We start from the raw sequence: 15737 nt of genomic DNA, 5'->3' as shown, positions 1-15737 counted from the left end.
GTCACATGAAACCACTCACAATGGTGTTTTCCCGCTAATTGCATTATGGAGCAAACATTCATTCGTAGCCTTCTGCGCATCGTTGCGCTTATTATGTGAATAAATAATAGTTTATCAACATTTTAAGCTAAGCGTTCTGATCTGCTGCATGAGCCTAATTGCTTTTTAAAGTTTTCTGCATGTAGCCTATAGGCCTGCTGGTTGGATGGATTTGGGATCTATCGTCCCACAACTGTCCCAGAGTCTGTTTGGAATAGGCTATTTCATACTCGCACAGAACGACAAGCTGACCAATAGAACAGATACACTTTTCTACTATGGGGTATAGTAGATTGACATAGGCTAGTGATTTTTCTGTTCGTTTCTCGTCTTGTTGGCTGAGGAAAATACATGTGGACAGTTATTCTGTGGGTTTCAGGTTTGGGAAAGCTACAGTATTTTCACTGTAAAAATGCACCTTTATAATAAAGGTGCATCCTCGCATTTGCAGACTTATGTAAGATAGCCTACTATTCCTAATATGATGATTAGATTGGTTAGGTATAATTTAGGCTAATAATATAACTCAATCGCTGTTCGTAAAAAAAAAACGACTGTTCAATGCAGCGCGTAGTGACGCAGAGTAGGCCTAGGCTATATCACAGGAAAATGTTGGCCTTTCATAAACACATTTCATGCAATTCTACTACATTTTATATGACTGGAGACATAAGCAGGATATTTTTTAATATGACAAAAATTACAGGGTAGCCTACTCGGGCCTACAAAAAAGTGGATACAAAACAAGCAAAAGTGGCACTGACCCAATGACAATGAATATGCACACTCACCGAGGATATGGCCGATGTTCATTGCTGGTGCCAATTAAGTTGAGAATTTTGATAATTAAAAGACAGATTGGAGTCTTTTCACTGTCTTCTATTTAGGCCTACAGCAATAGCCATTTTGCTTTCCAAACAGTTTTTCCGTGATTGTATTTTTAAATATTGCGATATGCCTGGCTGGCTGGGTTTCTCTGTTTTTCACTGACAGTCATAACTCAACAATAATCTATTTGGCATTTGCCTCTCGCTCTGCTCAAATTGCGGGCCCTTCTGACTGTAGGCTATGCGATTTAAAACAATCATGCTTTCAGGTGTAGTAGCCTATTTTGAATGATTTTATTTATTTAGGTATAGACAGGAGTAAGCTATTTAGGCTATATAATTTTGGTAATTCAATTTACTTTAGGGAGAGCTTAGCTTCCCCTAGCCTTATGCACGTGCCGCCTATGTATTCTAACATCTTCAAATTGCTCATCGGAATTCGGTAAGAATGACGCACGTCGGGGTTGCATGTTCTGTTAAGATTAATTACCCTAAACGAAATGTGACTTCTGGCATTCTGAGCACGGTGGGTGGACGCCCTAATCATGTTGCGCAATCAATGCATATGGATCCGATACATTTCTTAAATGTCCGGTAAATGAAAATGCTTCCGGTCAAATGTCCAGCGCCACATTTTCCTTACAGTAACCCTGGTGTATTTGTGTGTGTGTGTGTGTGCACATCAGTGCAACAGATGTTAGTACCAAGGCGCCATCTCTGCAGCAATATCAAACCCAGCCCTCTCTCCCTGCTCCATTCACATGGCGATTATCAGACCAAACCAATGAAAGCAATTATCAGAGCAAACCAATGAAAGCAAAACCACAGCAGTTGTCATGTAAAATAAATGTGTACAGCGATACATCTCAACACAAAGACGTGAGTGACCTTGTCCGTCAACAGCTGCAATGAAAGGTACCACACAAATATACAAAATGAACGTTGTCAACCAATGCTATTTCAATCATAAGAAAGCAATTTCCTTCCCTTCCTATGTGCTTGTGTGACTGCATTTGAGAGAGAGCGAAAGACAGACAGAGAGCGAGAGAGAGAAACAGAGAAAGAGTGTTCCTCAGGCAGTGGGTCTCTACACTGAGTGTACAAAACATTCAGAACATCTTCCTAATATTGAGTTGCAAACCAATGAAAGCGTTCCACAGGGATGCTAGCCCATGTTGACTCCAATGCTTCCCACAGTTGTGTCAAGTTGGCTAGATGTCCTTTGGATGGTGGACCATTCTGAAACTGTTGAACGTGAAAAACCCAGCAGTGTTGCAGTTCTTCACAAAAACTGGTGCGCCTGGCACCTACTACCTGTTCAAAGGCACTTAAATATTTTGTCTTGCCCATTCACCCTTTTTTAAAAACCTGTCTCCTCCCATTCATCTACACTGATTGAAGTGGATTTAACAAGTGACATCAATAAGGAACCCATGCTTGTTCAATTAACCATAAACAATTAATGAACATGCACCTGTGGAACGGTTTTAAGACACTAACAGCTTACAGACGGTAGGCAATTAAGGTCACAGTTATGAAAACTTAGGACACTAAAGAGGCCTTTCTACTGACTCTGAAAAACACCAAAAGAAAGATACTCATCTGCGTGAACGTGCCTTAGGCATGCTGCAAGGAGGCATGAGGACATGCAGATGTGGCCAGGGCAATAAATTGCAATGTCCGTACTGTGAGACGCCTAAGACAGCGCTACAGGGAGACAGGACGGACAGTTGATCGTCCTCGCAGTGGCAGACCACGTGTAACAACACCTGCACAGGATTGGTACATCCGAACGTCACACCTGCGGGACAGGTACAGGATGGCAACAACAACTGCCCGAGTTACACCAGGAACGCCCTTCCCTCCATCAGTGCTCAGACTGTCCGCAATAGGCTGAGAGAGGCTGGACTGAGGGCTTGTAGGCCTGTTGTAAGGCAGGTCCTTACCAGACATCACCGGCAAAAACGTTGCCTATAGGCACAAACCCACCGTCGCTGGACCAGACAGGACTGCCAAAAAGTGCTCTTCACTGACGAGTCGTGGTTTTGTCTCACCAGGGATGATGGTCGGATTCACGTTTATCGTCTAAGGAATGAGCGTTACACCGAGGCCTGTACTCTGGAGCGGCATCGATTTGGAGGTGGAGGGTCCGTCATGGTCTGGGGCGGTGTGTCACAGATCATCGGACTGAGCTTGTTGTCATTGCAGGCAATCTCAACGCTGTGCGTTACAGGGAAGACATCCTCCTCCCTCATGTGGTACCCTTCCTGCAGGCTCATTCTGACATGACCCTCCAGCATGACAATGCCACCAGCCATACTGCTCGTTCTGTGCGTGATTTCCTGCAAGACAGGAATGTCAGTGTTCTGCCATGGCCAGCGAAGAGGCCGGATCTCAATCCCATTGAGCACTTCTGGGACCTGTTGGATCGGAGGGTGAGGGCTAGGACCATTCCCCCCAGAAATGTCCGGGAACTTGCAGGTTCCTTGGTGGAAGAGTGGGGTAACATCTCACAGCAAGAACTGGCAAATCTGGTGCAGTCCATGAGGAGGAGATGCTCTGCAGTACTTAATGCAGCTGGTGGCCACACCAGATACTGACTGTTACTTTTGATTTTGACCTCCCTTTGTTCAGGGACACATTATAAAATTTCTGTTAGTCACATGTCTGTGGAACTTGTTCAGTTTATGTCTCAGTTGTTGAATCTTGTTATGTTCATACCAATATTTACACATGTTAAGTTTGCTGAAAATAAACGCAGTTGACAGTGAGAGGATGTTTCTTTTTTTGCTGAGTTTATATAGTTCAGTCTCTGCGAGCATGTGTGTCTGACCCCAACCCTCTATGGCTTGTCATCTTGTTATATTAACAACCAGAGATTGGAGGCCATTTTCTAAATGGCTCACGTGACCACTCTTAGAACACTAAAACATTCTCAGCAATTTTTGTGAAGTAACTATCGTATCTGAAGATTATGCCTTTGTTAAATGTTTTTCATGACGAAATGGAATGTTGGTTGTTCAGGCCAAAGGGGGGATGTTTTATGATGTTATTTGAAATGTGCCGCTTGGAGGGTGACGCCCGAGGGGAGACTGGTGATTGGCCAGAAGAGGAGTAGCCCCTCCCTTTGCATTGTTTATAAATAGGAGTTAAACGATGAGACGACAGAACGGCCATAACAATCTGGGAGGCGTTCTCCAGGCAACGCGTGTCTGTGAATTTATGCTGTAACCTCGTGGTATGAATAAAAACTTCTGACACGATGCAGCATAACAGACTTTTTGTTCATCAGCAATATTACCACCATTCATCATATACGACATAATGGCGCCCAACGTGGGGCATGGGTTTGCGTCTCCTCTTTGTTTCAGTCAACCGCCGGCCTAACTCTCTCTGAAGCATGGCCGAAAAAGGGTGAGTGTGTTCTTACCGCTTCGGAGTTTGTTAGATTGGATATGACTTGTGTACATTGAGGGGATGTTCCATATGACCTGGCCTCAGGTGGTGTTTGTTGCTGGTCGACTGAAGTCTGCTAAATTTATTTCATCGGAAACGACAGTTAATTGGAATTTAGAGCATTAAACGGTAGGATTTAAGTATTGAACGTGTATAATTCATTGGTAACGGGTGACAATGGATTGGTAGAGAATAAAGGTTGGAAGACGTCTGCATAATTAGGGCACCGTGAATCTGGAAAAGACCTCGAGGAGGCGATTCTTTATGAATGGGCTACAAATCCAGACTTAGTTAGTATTGGGTCAGGTTGATTTCTTAAGCGGGAATTATGAAGTGAATGGTTGTAGCTATGTTATACTCCTCCTCTGGTCGACGGGAAATTGGTTTGGGGATAACCGCTTGATATGAGATTCATCTTTCAAGGCAACAAAAAGTTAGAAGGAGATTATTGATGATCATGGAAAATGATTGGGCCGCGGTGCGGGGTGTTCATTGGTATAGCTAGTAGGCCACAGTTGGCTAGAGGCTGAAGCTAAGGCTTGATTGTTTCAGGCCACGTGGTACATCGTTGTTCAGGCTAATCTTTGTAAGGCTAAAGTGTGAATCATGCTATGGTGTACCTTAGGCTAAGCTAAAGGCTAATGCTACAGGTTAATTGTGTTGTGTGCTACATGCTAACGGATATCCTTAGAGATTCCATTGCGATGGATTAAAGTCTCTTAAATTTGTCACTGTCTGTAAGTCAGGTTGTATGTTTTGTGAGCGCTGTTAAATGTTGTTTGACTATAAGGGGGAAATGGGAAGTTACAGCTGGCTGTTATTCTTTCTGTTTGGGGAGAGAGAAGAGAGAATCTTTCTTCCACGGTGAAAAGTATTTTTGAATGGTTATGCGCATGCGTTTAATTTTGCGACACTACACTATAGAAAGGGGAGTTTATGACACGAGATTAGGACACGGTTTGGTTTACGGCCCTAAATCTACGACATGCGGTTGACGAAACAAAATGGTGGCGTAAGGTCATATGTTTGTTTGGGGTTTCTTTTTCAGGGGTTTAAGGGCTACCGGAAGAGAGAGGTGAACACGACTCTTTTAAAATCGTTAAAGTAACTGTTATGTGAACGTTAAACTATTTGGCGAGATGTAGTACATTTATAGATCGAATATATGTTGACGGAGTATAATTAATTAAAATAAGACGATTAAAATTAAATGAAATGGTTTGGAGCGATCTATTTAGTAAATGATATTTGCGTATGCGTGGGATTTTGCAAAACAACACATTGGTTAAACTGCAGGGGGAGACAGAGGAACCCAGACGACGGAACAAATAGGCCCAGGGAGAGTTTAACACGAATCTTATAAGTTTATAAACGGCGGTGGGTTAAGATGAAACTTGTTTTGGGACCTATTAAATTTATAAATTAAATATATGTTGACGAAGTATAATGCATTGAATGTGGATAACTTGATTAATTGCATAAACTGCTGAAATCTTGTGTGTTTCGATGTTTTTTGAAATATGAGAGGAACATGGAATGGCGAGACGAGAGAGAGGAGGGGTGACGTCACATGACGTGACATCACATGATGCAGGAGAGGATCGGATCAGGCTAGTACACAAAATCATCCTAACCAGATATGTGATGTTATGACAATTTTACATCGGCTTGGCAAATACTATTTCATTAAAAATTGCATTTTGGAGGCTATGTGCATCACTGGGGTTTAATTACAGATGTGTTGGGAATCCAGGATGGATTGAGGATTCTTCTGTAAATTTATGATAATTAGAGCTAATGGAGCAAGGGGTTATGGGAATTGGAGTATTGTAGTATTGAAGGTTAGGCTTTGTTTATGGGTATTTTAGTCTGAAGATTACTAACTTGCATTTACTTGCATTTGATGGGTTGTGGTAATATACTCAACACTAATTGATAAATTGGTGATATAGGAATAAAAAATTGGTTTTAAATTATTCATAATTTTTAATTGAGTTTTTAATGGGTTTTTATTTTTAATTAAAGGGTTTTTGAATAAGGCATTTAATTGAATGTTTTTAATATTCATATTTTATTTTATTTAATTTTTTTGGGAGGAGAAAAAAAAAAAAAAAAAATTTTATTTTTTTTATTTTTTTTGAAGGTTGTTAGGGTTATATTAATAATTTAAGGGGGGAAGCCTATATAACTTATACAGTCTAGAATAAGATAGTTCACAATAAAGGAATATAAAAGGGTGTTACAATGGGGAAAAAGATATCAGGACTATGAGAGTCATTTCACGGGTGGAAATAGGGGTAATCCTTTAATTAAAGTGTTGCTAGGTTATCCGGCAAGTGAAACAAAAGTTGCCCTTCATTCTCAAACAAAAATTGATAAAATATGTCAGCGATAAGATAGGTTTAAAAAGTAGAGCTTAGGGATGTTTATTCTCAGCTTACAATGATCATCTAGCAGGGTGATTATGGCATCAGAGATGAAGATGAATACGAGCAGAAACAACGATGAAGATGAATTCAGAAGACTGAAGAAAATGGGATGTCTGGGAACTTAAGGAGATGAGGAGGATGAAGATGAGTGATTGAGAGAGGTCATGGGTGGATATGACTCTGATCAGAAGGAAGTGGCAAGAGAGGAAAGAAGGATACTGGAGACTTGATCTCTGATGAAAGTTGAACGAAGGAGACAAGAGATTCGAGTTCTGATGAAGAAAGTGATGAAGATTTGGAGATTAAAGGTGTTGTATGTTCAAGAGGATTTTATCCTACAATGACTGGCAAAGAAGAAATAGGAGATATAGACCGAGGCGTATCAGGCCTGGAGGAAGAGACGACTTTGGGAGAGGTAAGGGAGCTAGAGGAACAGCTCGAGACGCTGAAGATATAGAAGAGACAAGGAGAAAACCTGCGGAGAACATTTTTAATCCCAAGAATTGAAGAAGAACACATTGAGGTCAAGAAGAGCCCACTAGTAAGAAGATGATGGAAGATGATATTTCGAGGACAGAACTTGGAACTAAGGTTGAAGAATACTGATATGTCAACGATGAGAAGAACCGGACGAAGAAAACTCAAGCAAATACAACTTATAACTGGTGGTGGAGAAGAAGAAAAGAAGTGTTGGTTATGAAGAATCAGAGTGAATCAAATCAACAATCACTGTTACAGCTTTAACTGAACAATATCAAAGGCAATTGTACCAACCAAGGGGGGACCAGATGTTCCATATCGACTGTCAGTTTCTGGACAGACACAGAATTGGAGAAGAAGAAACAGAGGAAGATCAACGAGCAAGTGAAGATCACCGGTGCTTCAGGTGAACACTAAATATTCTAGAGTGCCGAGAATATCCGGAAGGGGTGCACTGCTGAGAGCATCGATTAGAGAAGAAGAGGAAATAGTTAACAATTGAAGTAAAAACAACCGACCATTAGAAGTGATAGTGAATAGGGGAAAACTTATCTGGGTTCAGTCTAAAGAGGTTAAACATATCACTCTGTAAAATAAACTAATTAGGTTAGGATAGGGATTTGAGGTAGTAAAACAGTTTAAATACTCTTAGGGAATCAATTGAGCTCTGCTATAGAAGTCAAATAGGAATTAAAAGAGACAATATAACAATGACATTGTGGGAAGAGATGCATGGTGTAAATTGAAGTATTCAATCAGAGGTACACTAGACGACTGACTGTCTGGGAGACTATTTTAAGAAGTAGGGTTTTTGGGGAGTCATTTGCTTAAAAGATAAATATCATAGGAAGGATGATAATGTATTAGATTGCCTGTTAGACAATCTGTCTGGGAAAAAACTTAATACGGGTGACTGTTTATTCTGGGTTACATTCTTACACTAAGAGATTTGAGGTTAGGCTAAAAGGTGTTTAGTCGGTTTTGCCAAGTCTGTGTGTAATGAGTCAGAAGCAGGTGGGGAACTTTCCCAATCACATATTCTAAAAATTTGGTGGTAAGAGATTTTGTCAATAAGTCAGGGGAAAAGGTTTTAAATGTTATGAGAGAAAAGATTAGATTAAAATAGGTTAGGAGAACTAGGGGTGAAGGAACTTTGAGACAGTAAGCTAAGTTTTAAAGTTAGTAGTGAGAGAGAACAGTAATGAATGACACTGTCCAGTAGGGAGATCAAGGTCATTATAGGTGTATTTTGTTATAATCAGGAGGTTTAAAGTTTAGAGGTAGAACTGAAAAGGGGAAAAAGTGACACTAGTGGGGATGGATGGAAGTACAAGGAAGGAGTTCAAAGTCTTATGGGAAAACTAGGAGTAAATAAGGACATTAACACTTCAGTCTATTAGAACAACAGGGAGAAGCAATTTAACTCTTTCAACATTGATAGGTATTAAAGTCATAAACATATTGCATTTGATTATAAGGGAACCAATACAGCACCAATTTTAGGGGGAAAAATACTTATTAGGGTTTAAGATGGGGACGTTTCTCTCATATGGAGAGATAATTATGGAGAATAAGTATTGTTATCAGGACCAGGAGTAAAAGGAGGTATAGTTTAGAAGAGGGTTAGGAGGGACTGTTCACTGATGTTGCGTAATGTTACCGAGAAAGGTTAGGGAGAATATATGTGTACTTATCTAGTGCAAGCATTAGAAGTTGTTCTGGTTAAGAATTATTGGTTAAAGGGCTATGTAATTTGTAGGGTGATGCTTATAACGGAAGATTTGAAGTCTGTAAAACTTTCCACAGTCACAGAGGGAGTTAAGGATAAGTTTAGTACAGTAGTCACTCCAACAGGGAATAATCGAATAGGATGTTGGTAGTTTCCCACTAGAGGGAATTAAGGGTTTTAATTCATCAACTAAATCAACGACGTTAATGGTAACTTTGGAAGGGATTAATGATACGATGGTAATAGCAAATGTAGGAAGGATGACAACAACTTTTTTGAAATTAAAGGAGGCAGCAAGAGAGACTCAGGGGTTTAGGTTATTACGAATAGGATTAAAATAGAGCAGATAGAAACAATATAGATTAATCTGAAATGGAGAATAGAGATTCATCATGGAAGCTGCAGTATGGGGTCTTTTGATTTTGATGACAGAGGGGGGGGGCATCTGATCAGTGCTGCTCGTTCCTCTGTTGTGGAAATTAGAGATAGATTAACTCATTCTGTAAAGTCAGTGGGGAATCTTGAGGGTCCATGTCTGTTGGGAATTCCATCCCGAACCTGTTAGACGGTTGCGCAGCCTCTGTCAGGTGTGGATCAGTTTTGAGCTTTGTCATAGCTGTGGAATTGGCAACAGTCATTGACAGATAAAATAATGTAGTTGTCAAAACAGTAGGGTTTAAGTGTTCTTGGGTGAAAAGATTACCCTATGAGCATTGGTTAGAGAGAAAGTAAAATCAGGTAATTGCAAACTCTGAAGTATTCAGGTGAAATATTGAGGGCTAAAAGTTGTGTTTGTTCTAATAAAACATATGAGGTAAGGGGTATGTTTATGGAAAGATCAGATTGGGATGTTAGATGATAACTTTGGATAAGCATGACCTTAAGGGTAGTAATGACAAATAATAGGTTACTTTTTATATATCAGGTAGTAAGAAGAGCAGGACTTTGATGGTTAAAAGATTAGCTTTTGACTGACAATGTGACTATGGGAATTTTAGAGGATAAGGGGAAATTATGATAGAGTATATTCTTACCCTATGGGGATAGGATGTTGTTACAGGTCAACGTTGAAGCTTCCATATGAGGTTTTACCATTATAAGAGGGATAGCATTGGACACAGCTAAATCTAGGGTTGGAAGGGTGACATTGCATTTACATTTTAGTCATTTAGCAGACACATGGCGACATGTCATAGTCTTCAAGCCTATCATTGAAGAATAAGTTTAAGGGAGAAGGGGGGACTTCATTCATGGTATGGTGTAACATTTGGGAAGATAATATTGATAAATATTAGTGTATTACTGTGAGTCCAGATAGTTCAGATAATATCACTGGGGTTATGGATGCATTGTAAGGGATGCATTTGAAAGGATTTGGTTGCAAGATCAATTAGGCCAGTAGGGGCAGTGATGGGTCAGATTCTAGTAGTTTAAGCTTTGATAACACTGTGTGATGTTTGTACTGACTTTTGAGAAAGTTATGAGATTGAGATAGGTTGGAGAAGTGGTGCCTGGAGACAACACTCAGATGCCGGTGTGGACTGTTCCTGATCTGGATAAAGATGGACAAGTGGAACTGAGGGATAAATATCATTTTGGATTATTTGATGATTTTTCAAATTGTTTTTTCAATATTAGTATAATTTTTAGTATGATTTATGAATCAAAGGGGGGAATGGATAATGTGATTCATGCATCATTTATGTATCATTTTTTGAATTTTTAAATTCTTAGGTGAAATGGAGGTTTAATTTGAAAGTGTTTTTTGGGAAAGATACTGTTTGGTCGTTTATTTTCTTGTCATTCCAGAAGCATGTGGGAGAAGCATGTGGAGATTGGAATACTCAAACAAAGACAATATGACTGGAGGAGAGGAAACAAGGATGGTGTGGCTGATTCCATCATCAACAAGTCCATTGGAAGAGGACACTACAGGAAGAGGAAGTGTAGTGGACTACATTCCAGTGTCTGCAATGAAATATAGACATATTTGATGTGTAATACATAATTGTGTCATATTCTTAGGTATTGATTTTAGTAGAATTATGTTTGATGTTATTGAATGCAGATGAGGATCGTAGATGCTTTTGTTTATTTCGATGGGGTTAGGGACAGAATGTTTAAGCAGGGAGAGATTCCCTTTCAGGTCCTATGGGTTGACCAGCCTGAGAGTGGATATTTATGGATAGGATTTTGTTTACATGGGTATTTAATTACATCATAGTTTCAAATGCATTTACATGAGTTATGAGGTTATCTGGAGTACCGACGGTGGTTGCCTGGGGCAGAGGGACGGTGAGAGAATTTTACTGTCTTGATTGATATGGATGGATGGCTGCTGGACAGTTTTTCGCTCTCACACTCCATAGAGATTTATTCATAATTCATAGTAATGTGTTCATACTTCATAAACAGTTGTTCATATGTCATAGTAATGTATTTATACTCCATAGAGATTTCTTCATGGGTCATAGTAATGTATTCACACTTCATAAACAGGTATTTCATAGAAAGGTATTTACACTCTAGAGGAGAATGTTTTTGGGTTTAAGGTTAAGAATATTCAATGAGATAAATGGTTAATAGTCATAATCTTATTCTGTTTGTTTTCGAGACGTTTATTTCGTCTCGAAAGGGGGGAATATCGTATCTGAAGATTATGCCTTTGTTAAATGTTTTTCATGACGAAATGGAATGTTGGTTGTTCAGGCCAAAGGGGGGATGTTTTATGATGTTATTTGAAATGTGCCGCTTGGAGGGTGACGCCCGAGGGGAGACTGGTGATTGGCCAGAAGAGGAGTAGCCCCTCCCTTTGCATTGTTTATAAATAGGAGTTAAACGATGAGACGACAGAACGGCCATAACAATCTGGGAGGCGTTCTCCAGGCAACGCGTGTCTGTGAATTTATGCTGTAACCTCGTGGTATGAATAAAAACTTCTGACACGATGCAGCATAACGGACTTTTTGTTCATCAGCAATATTACCACCATTCATCATATACGACATAACAAATCAAGAAAAAAAAATTGTGAGTAAGTCAGTGATGTCAGTGACAGAGCCCTCAAGAATTGCGGCGAGCACATTTCAATCTCTGCTCCAGCCATATCCAATTTAAAGTTGATAAATTGGAGTTGACTGCCGATGGGAACTTCCCCTATTGCTTGTATCCTAAAACACACGCACGTGCGCACACACTCGATGGATGCACAATCACACACACATTATTCATTCAGGCTATATAAACACACTCATCCAAATGTAATTTTGCTGACAGACTTTAGCAAACATCAGTTATACACCGTGTGTGTGTGTGTGTGTGTGTGTGTGAGGGAGGGAGAGATTGTGAGAGAGGGAGAGAAAGATGGTCCCACCGTCTTAGGGCAGGTCACGTATTTGGCCAAGCGGATGATGAGGTCGTGGGTGATAGGATCTACCAGGTTCCTGAAGCTGGCGTAGCGGTACAGCACATTGTCCAGAGACGTGGACTCCATGCCTAGATCCTACAGCCAGTGGAAAAAGGATTGACTGATTATATTGAATTCACTTGGTGGCGAATCCTAACTTCCACTTAAAGACGCACTCTCTAACTTTTGTATAATTTCAGCCAGTAGTTTTTAAAGTGGTACACGCAAGTCAAAAGTGGTCCACGTTTTATGTGTACTACGTCATCAAATTGTGTACTACTTCATCCATTTCATACAATATGCTATATCCTGCAAAAAATAAAATTAATTTTATATTTTTTTGCAATTCTGATGATATTTTGCTAATCCAATTTGTACTATATGTTATGAATTTGTTGTGTTTAAGATCCTGGAGTGCATTTTTAAGTTTTCACTTAGTCATACATTGATGTCAATGGGAGACTACAGGAAAATGTGACTTAAATGGAAGTCAAGATTCGCCACTTGATTAAAAACACAATAGAATGAGGACGTTTTAATACAGTGTAGTTAAAAGATGGAGTCCACTGCCCTTCTGACTTGCATTTCTCCTACCTTTACACGTCTGCCCTCACTGTCCTATTTGTTCAATAAAACTACAGAAAATAAAACTAAATCAAGAGATGTGTCTAAATGTAGCCTACATATTTACTTTCCCTGGGAGAGAACATCTACAAGCAAAATTACTGTCCATCTCCAACTGAAAATGCGTCCCAAATGGCACCCCATTTCCTATATAGTGTAGTACTTTTGACCATGGCCCATTGGGATGCAGATGTTGTCTCCCAGGGAAAGTAAATCAGTAGGCTACATTGAGGGCCAGATTCCTGGACACGGATTAAGCGTAGTCGTGGACTAAGAAACACTTTTAATGGATAATCTGCATTGAGCACGTTTTTTAGGCCATGACTAGCCTTAATCTGTGTCTGGGAAACCGGCCCATGAACGTGTCTTGAAGGGATGCAGAGTTGAGTGATTAGCAATGCGCACGTGCACAGGGATGTCCCCGGAGACAAGCAGCATTCACGTCATAATGGATTCTCCATTTGAAAGGGAACAACGCCTCTGCTCTACAGCTGGCCTGCTAATATTAGCATGAAAATGCACCAGACATCATGGGACACAAAGCGAAGGAAAACATGACGCAGTAGATACTTGTAGGTCTACTTAGAGGGAGTTAACCCTGTAAATGAGCTAAACAGGATTTATGAAAAATGCATACATTCAATAATACTCTCTGGGACCTATTGAATTGTAGCTATGCAGAGGAGAGGGGGAGGCATGGTATATCAATGGGCTCGACATCAGGGTCATATTCATTAGTGCAAAACGTAGCAAAACATTTTGCAAATAAAAACAAAAAAACAAGCCTGTTATTGGAAAGTTCAGGCAGTCCCTCCCCGTTGTGGTCGGTTTTCTTCCGTTTGCCTTCTAGTCAAGTGAATACGAACCAGATATGTGGGGGGTTGAAGAGATGAAGCACCTTCCACTAATTTCAAGTTTACAATCCAAGTAGTAACACCCTCCCAGGGGTCCCAGCTGAGTCAGTAATGGACTTACCTCATACAGATTTCCACGAAATCAAGCACCTACAGCAATGTCACAAACATCCTGTGTGTGTTCACATGGAACTTGTTTTTGATATAATTGGTTCTGACATGATTTTTGATGTCACACACAACTCACTTGTCGGAGTGTCTTCAGCAGCTCTGTGGCGTCCTCTTGTCTTGTCTCCCTAGCCAACACCAACACCTCCTGGATCATACTGATGCGTCTCTGGTAGGGAGGAGGAGCCCCGCCGCGTCCCTGCCGATCACACGACGACCGCTGCCTGAACGAGCTCTGCGTCCGTCTCCAAGCGCTGAGCAATGAGCAAGAGCCGCCGGAGTCCGACGCGGCTCCCTTCGTGTGTTTAGTTCCCATTGTGCATCGTAAACAGAGTTGGAAAATTGTGAATAGGACACCGATTCATCTGCTAACTTGCTACTCACTCAACCTCCCGTAGCATGAGTGGCGAGGCAACTCATAATTATGATAGAAATCTAAAAACAACACATTTGAAGGAGTGAAGAACCCATGCACAAAAAAGTTAGCCTGCGCAAAGCCAACATGGCTCAAGATGGAAAAATAAAGATGCCGAATGCGAGTATCCGGTCCATATAGGCTACTGTATAAAAAATAACCAGGCAGACGAAGCTCCACAACCTCTGTACACAAATCGCAGTGAGCCAGAGAATATAGGCTACTGAACCACTTGAACCGTAAAAATAAAGAGTTCGCTTGATTTCCTCGAGCGGTTCCACAGATTCAAGCACACGCAATTAATACAGAGAACAGCCAAATGGGGAAAAACTTCTAGCCAGACCTGATGCAAATCGAAAAGGCCATCAAAGCCCATATGCAAAACCAAATTGAATTAATCTCATCCAGGCAGGTTGTGGGAGAAAAGAGAGAGAGAGGGGGAGTGATTTTAAGATGATCAGACTGTAGCCTTCATACAAGCCTTGACAATTCAATTTAGGCTATACCCCTTCACATTGTTCCAAAAGTGGTTTATCTATTTTATTTGCTATGAACAACTACACCTTTGTAGGTTTTGGGAATTGCTATAGGCAGCATGGATTTCTTCTACAAAGCAGGATCAATGAGCTAACTTTGAAGTAACTATTGATTTTCTGGTTCATTAAGAAAGCTAAACTTGTTTTTTTGGTTGTTGAGTCAATTAGGCCCATAAACAGCTCAAACATAGAACATCTAAGAATGAACTATAGCCATTGAATTCTACCTTTGCAAATATACCGTGCATTATAGGGAATTATAAACTGGGTGGTTCAAGCCCTGAATGCTGATTGGCTGACAGCCGTGGTATATCAGACCGTATACCACAGGTATCACAAAACATTTATTTTTGCTGCTCTAATTACGTTGATAACCAGTTTATAATAGCAATAAGGCACCTCGGGGGTTTGCGGTATATGGCCAATATACCACGGCTAAGGGCTGTATCCAGGCACTCCGCGTTGCGTCATGCATAAGAACAGCCCTTAGCCGTGGTATATTTTTGTATATTGGCCTTATACCACACCCCCTCGTGCCTTAATGCTTAATTATACAACAGGTGGGTCTAATCCTGAATGCTGATTGGTTAAAAGTGCTTTCCTGCCAGTGTCTATTCCACAAGTTACCACCGGCTAAATCTATGACGTTAAAATGCCTATTTACTCTGTCCCATCTGACTTTGCAATCAACTGTCTCATCAGCCCAGCCAGGCACTTTATAAACTTGATCTCCACTATAAAAATCATCTAGACATGATCTCACATTTCTTTTAG

The 15737-nt window shown here is 40.5% G+C and overlaps 1 protein-coding gene across 1 annotated transcript in view; it reads right to left on the bottom strand.

Annotated features, from left to right (window-relative positions):
- The window catches only part of LOC311142620 (leucine-rich repeat-containing protein 75A-like), a gene marked incomplete at its 3' end in the record, with an annotated part of 49359 nt that extends 35145 nt beyond the window's left edge, over positions 1-14214 (bottom strand). Inside the window, exons 1-2 of the mRNA XM_084178281.1 lie at positions 14092-14214; positions 12334-12462 (exon numbers count right to left, since the gene is read on the bottom strand). Coding sequence (XP_084034407.1) covers positions 12334-12462; positions 14092-14169 — 207 coding nt within the window. The 5' untranslated portion in view covers positions 14170-14214. The remainder of the gene's footprint in view (positions 1-12333; positions 12463-14091) is intronic.
- Between the last annotated feature and the right edge of the window lie 1523 nt (positions 14215-15737).

This window comes from Coregonus lavaretus (genome assembly GCF_964263955.1).
Source record: "Coregonus lavaretus genome assembly, chromosome: 15".
Lineage (NCBI taxonomy): Eukaryota > Metazoa > Chordata > Actinopteri > Salmoniformes > Salmonidae > Coregonus > Coregonus lavaretus.
Note: the sequence above shows the minus strand (reverse complement) of the source record. Positions and strands in the feature narration are given on the sequence as shown.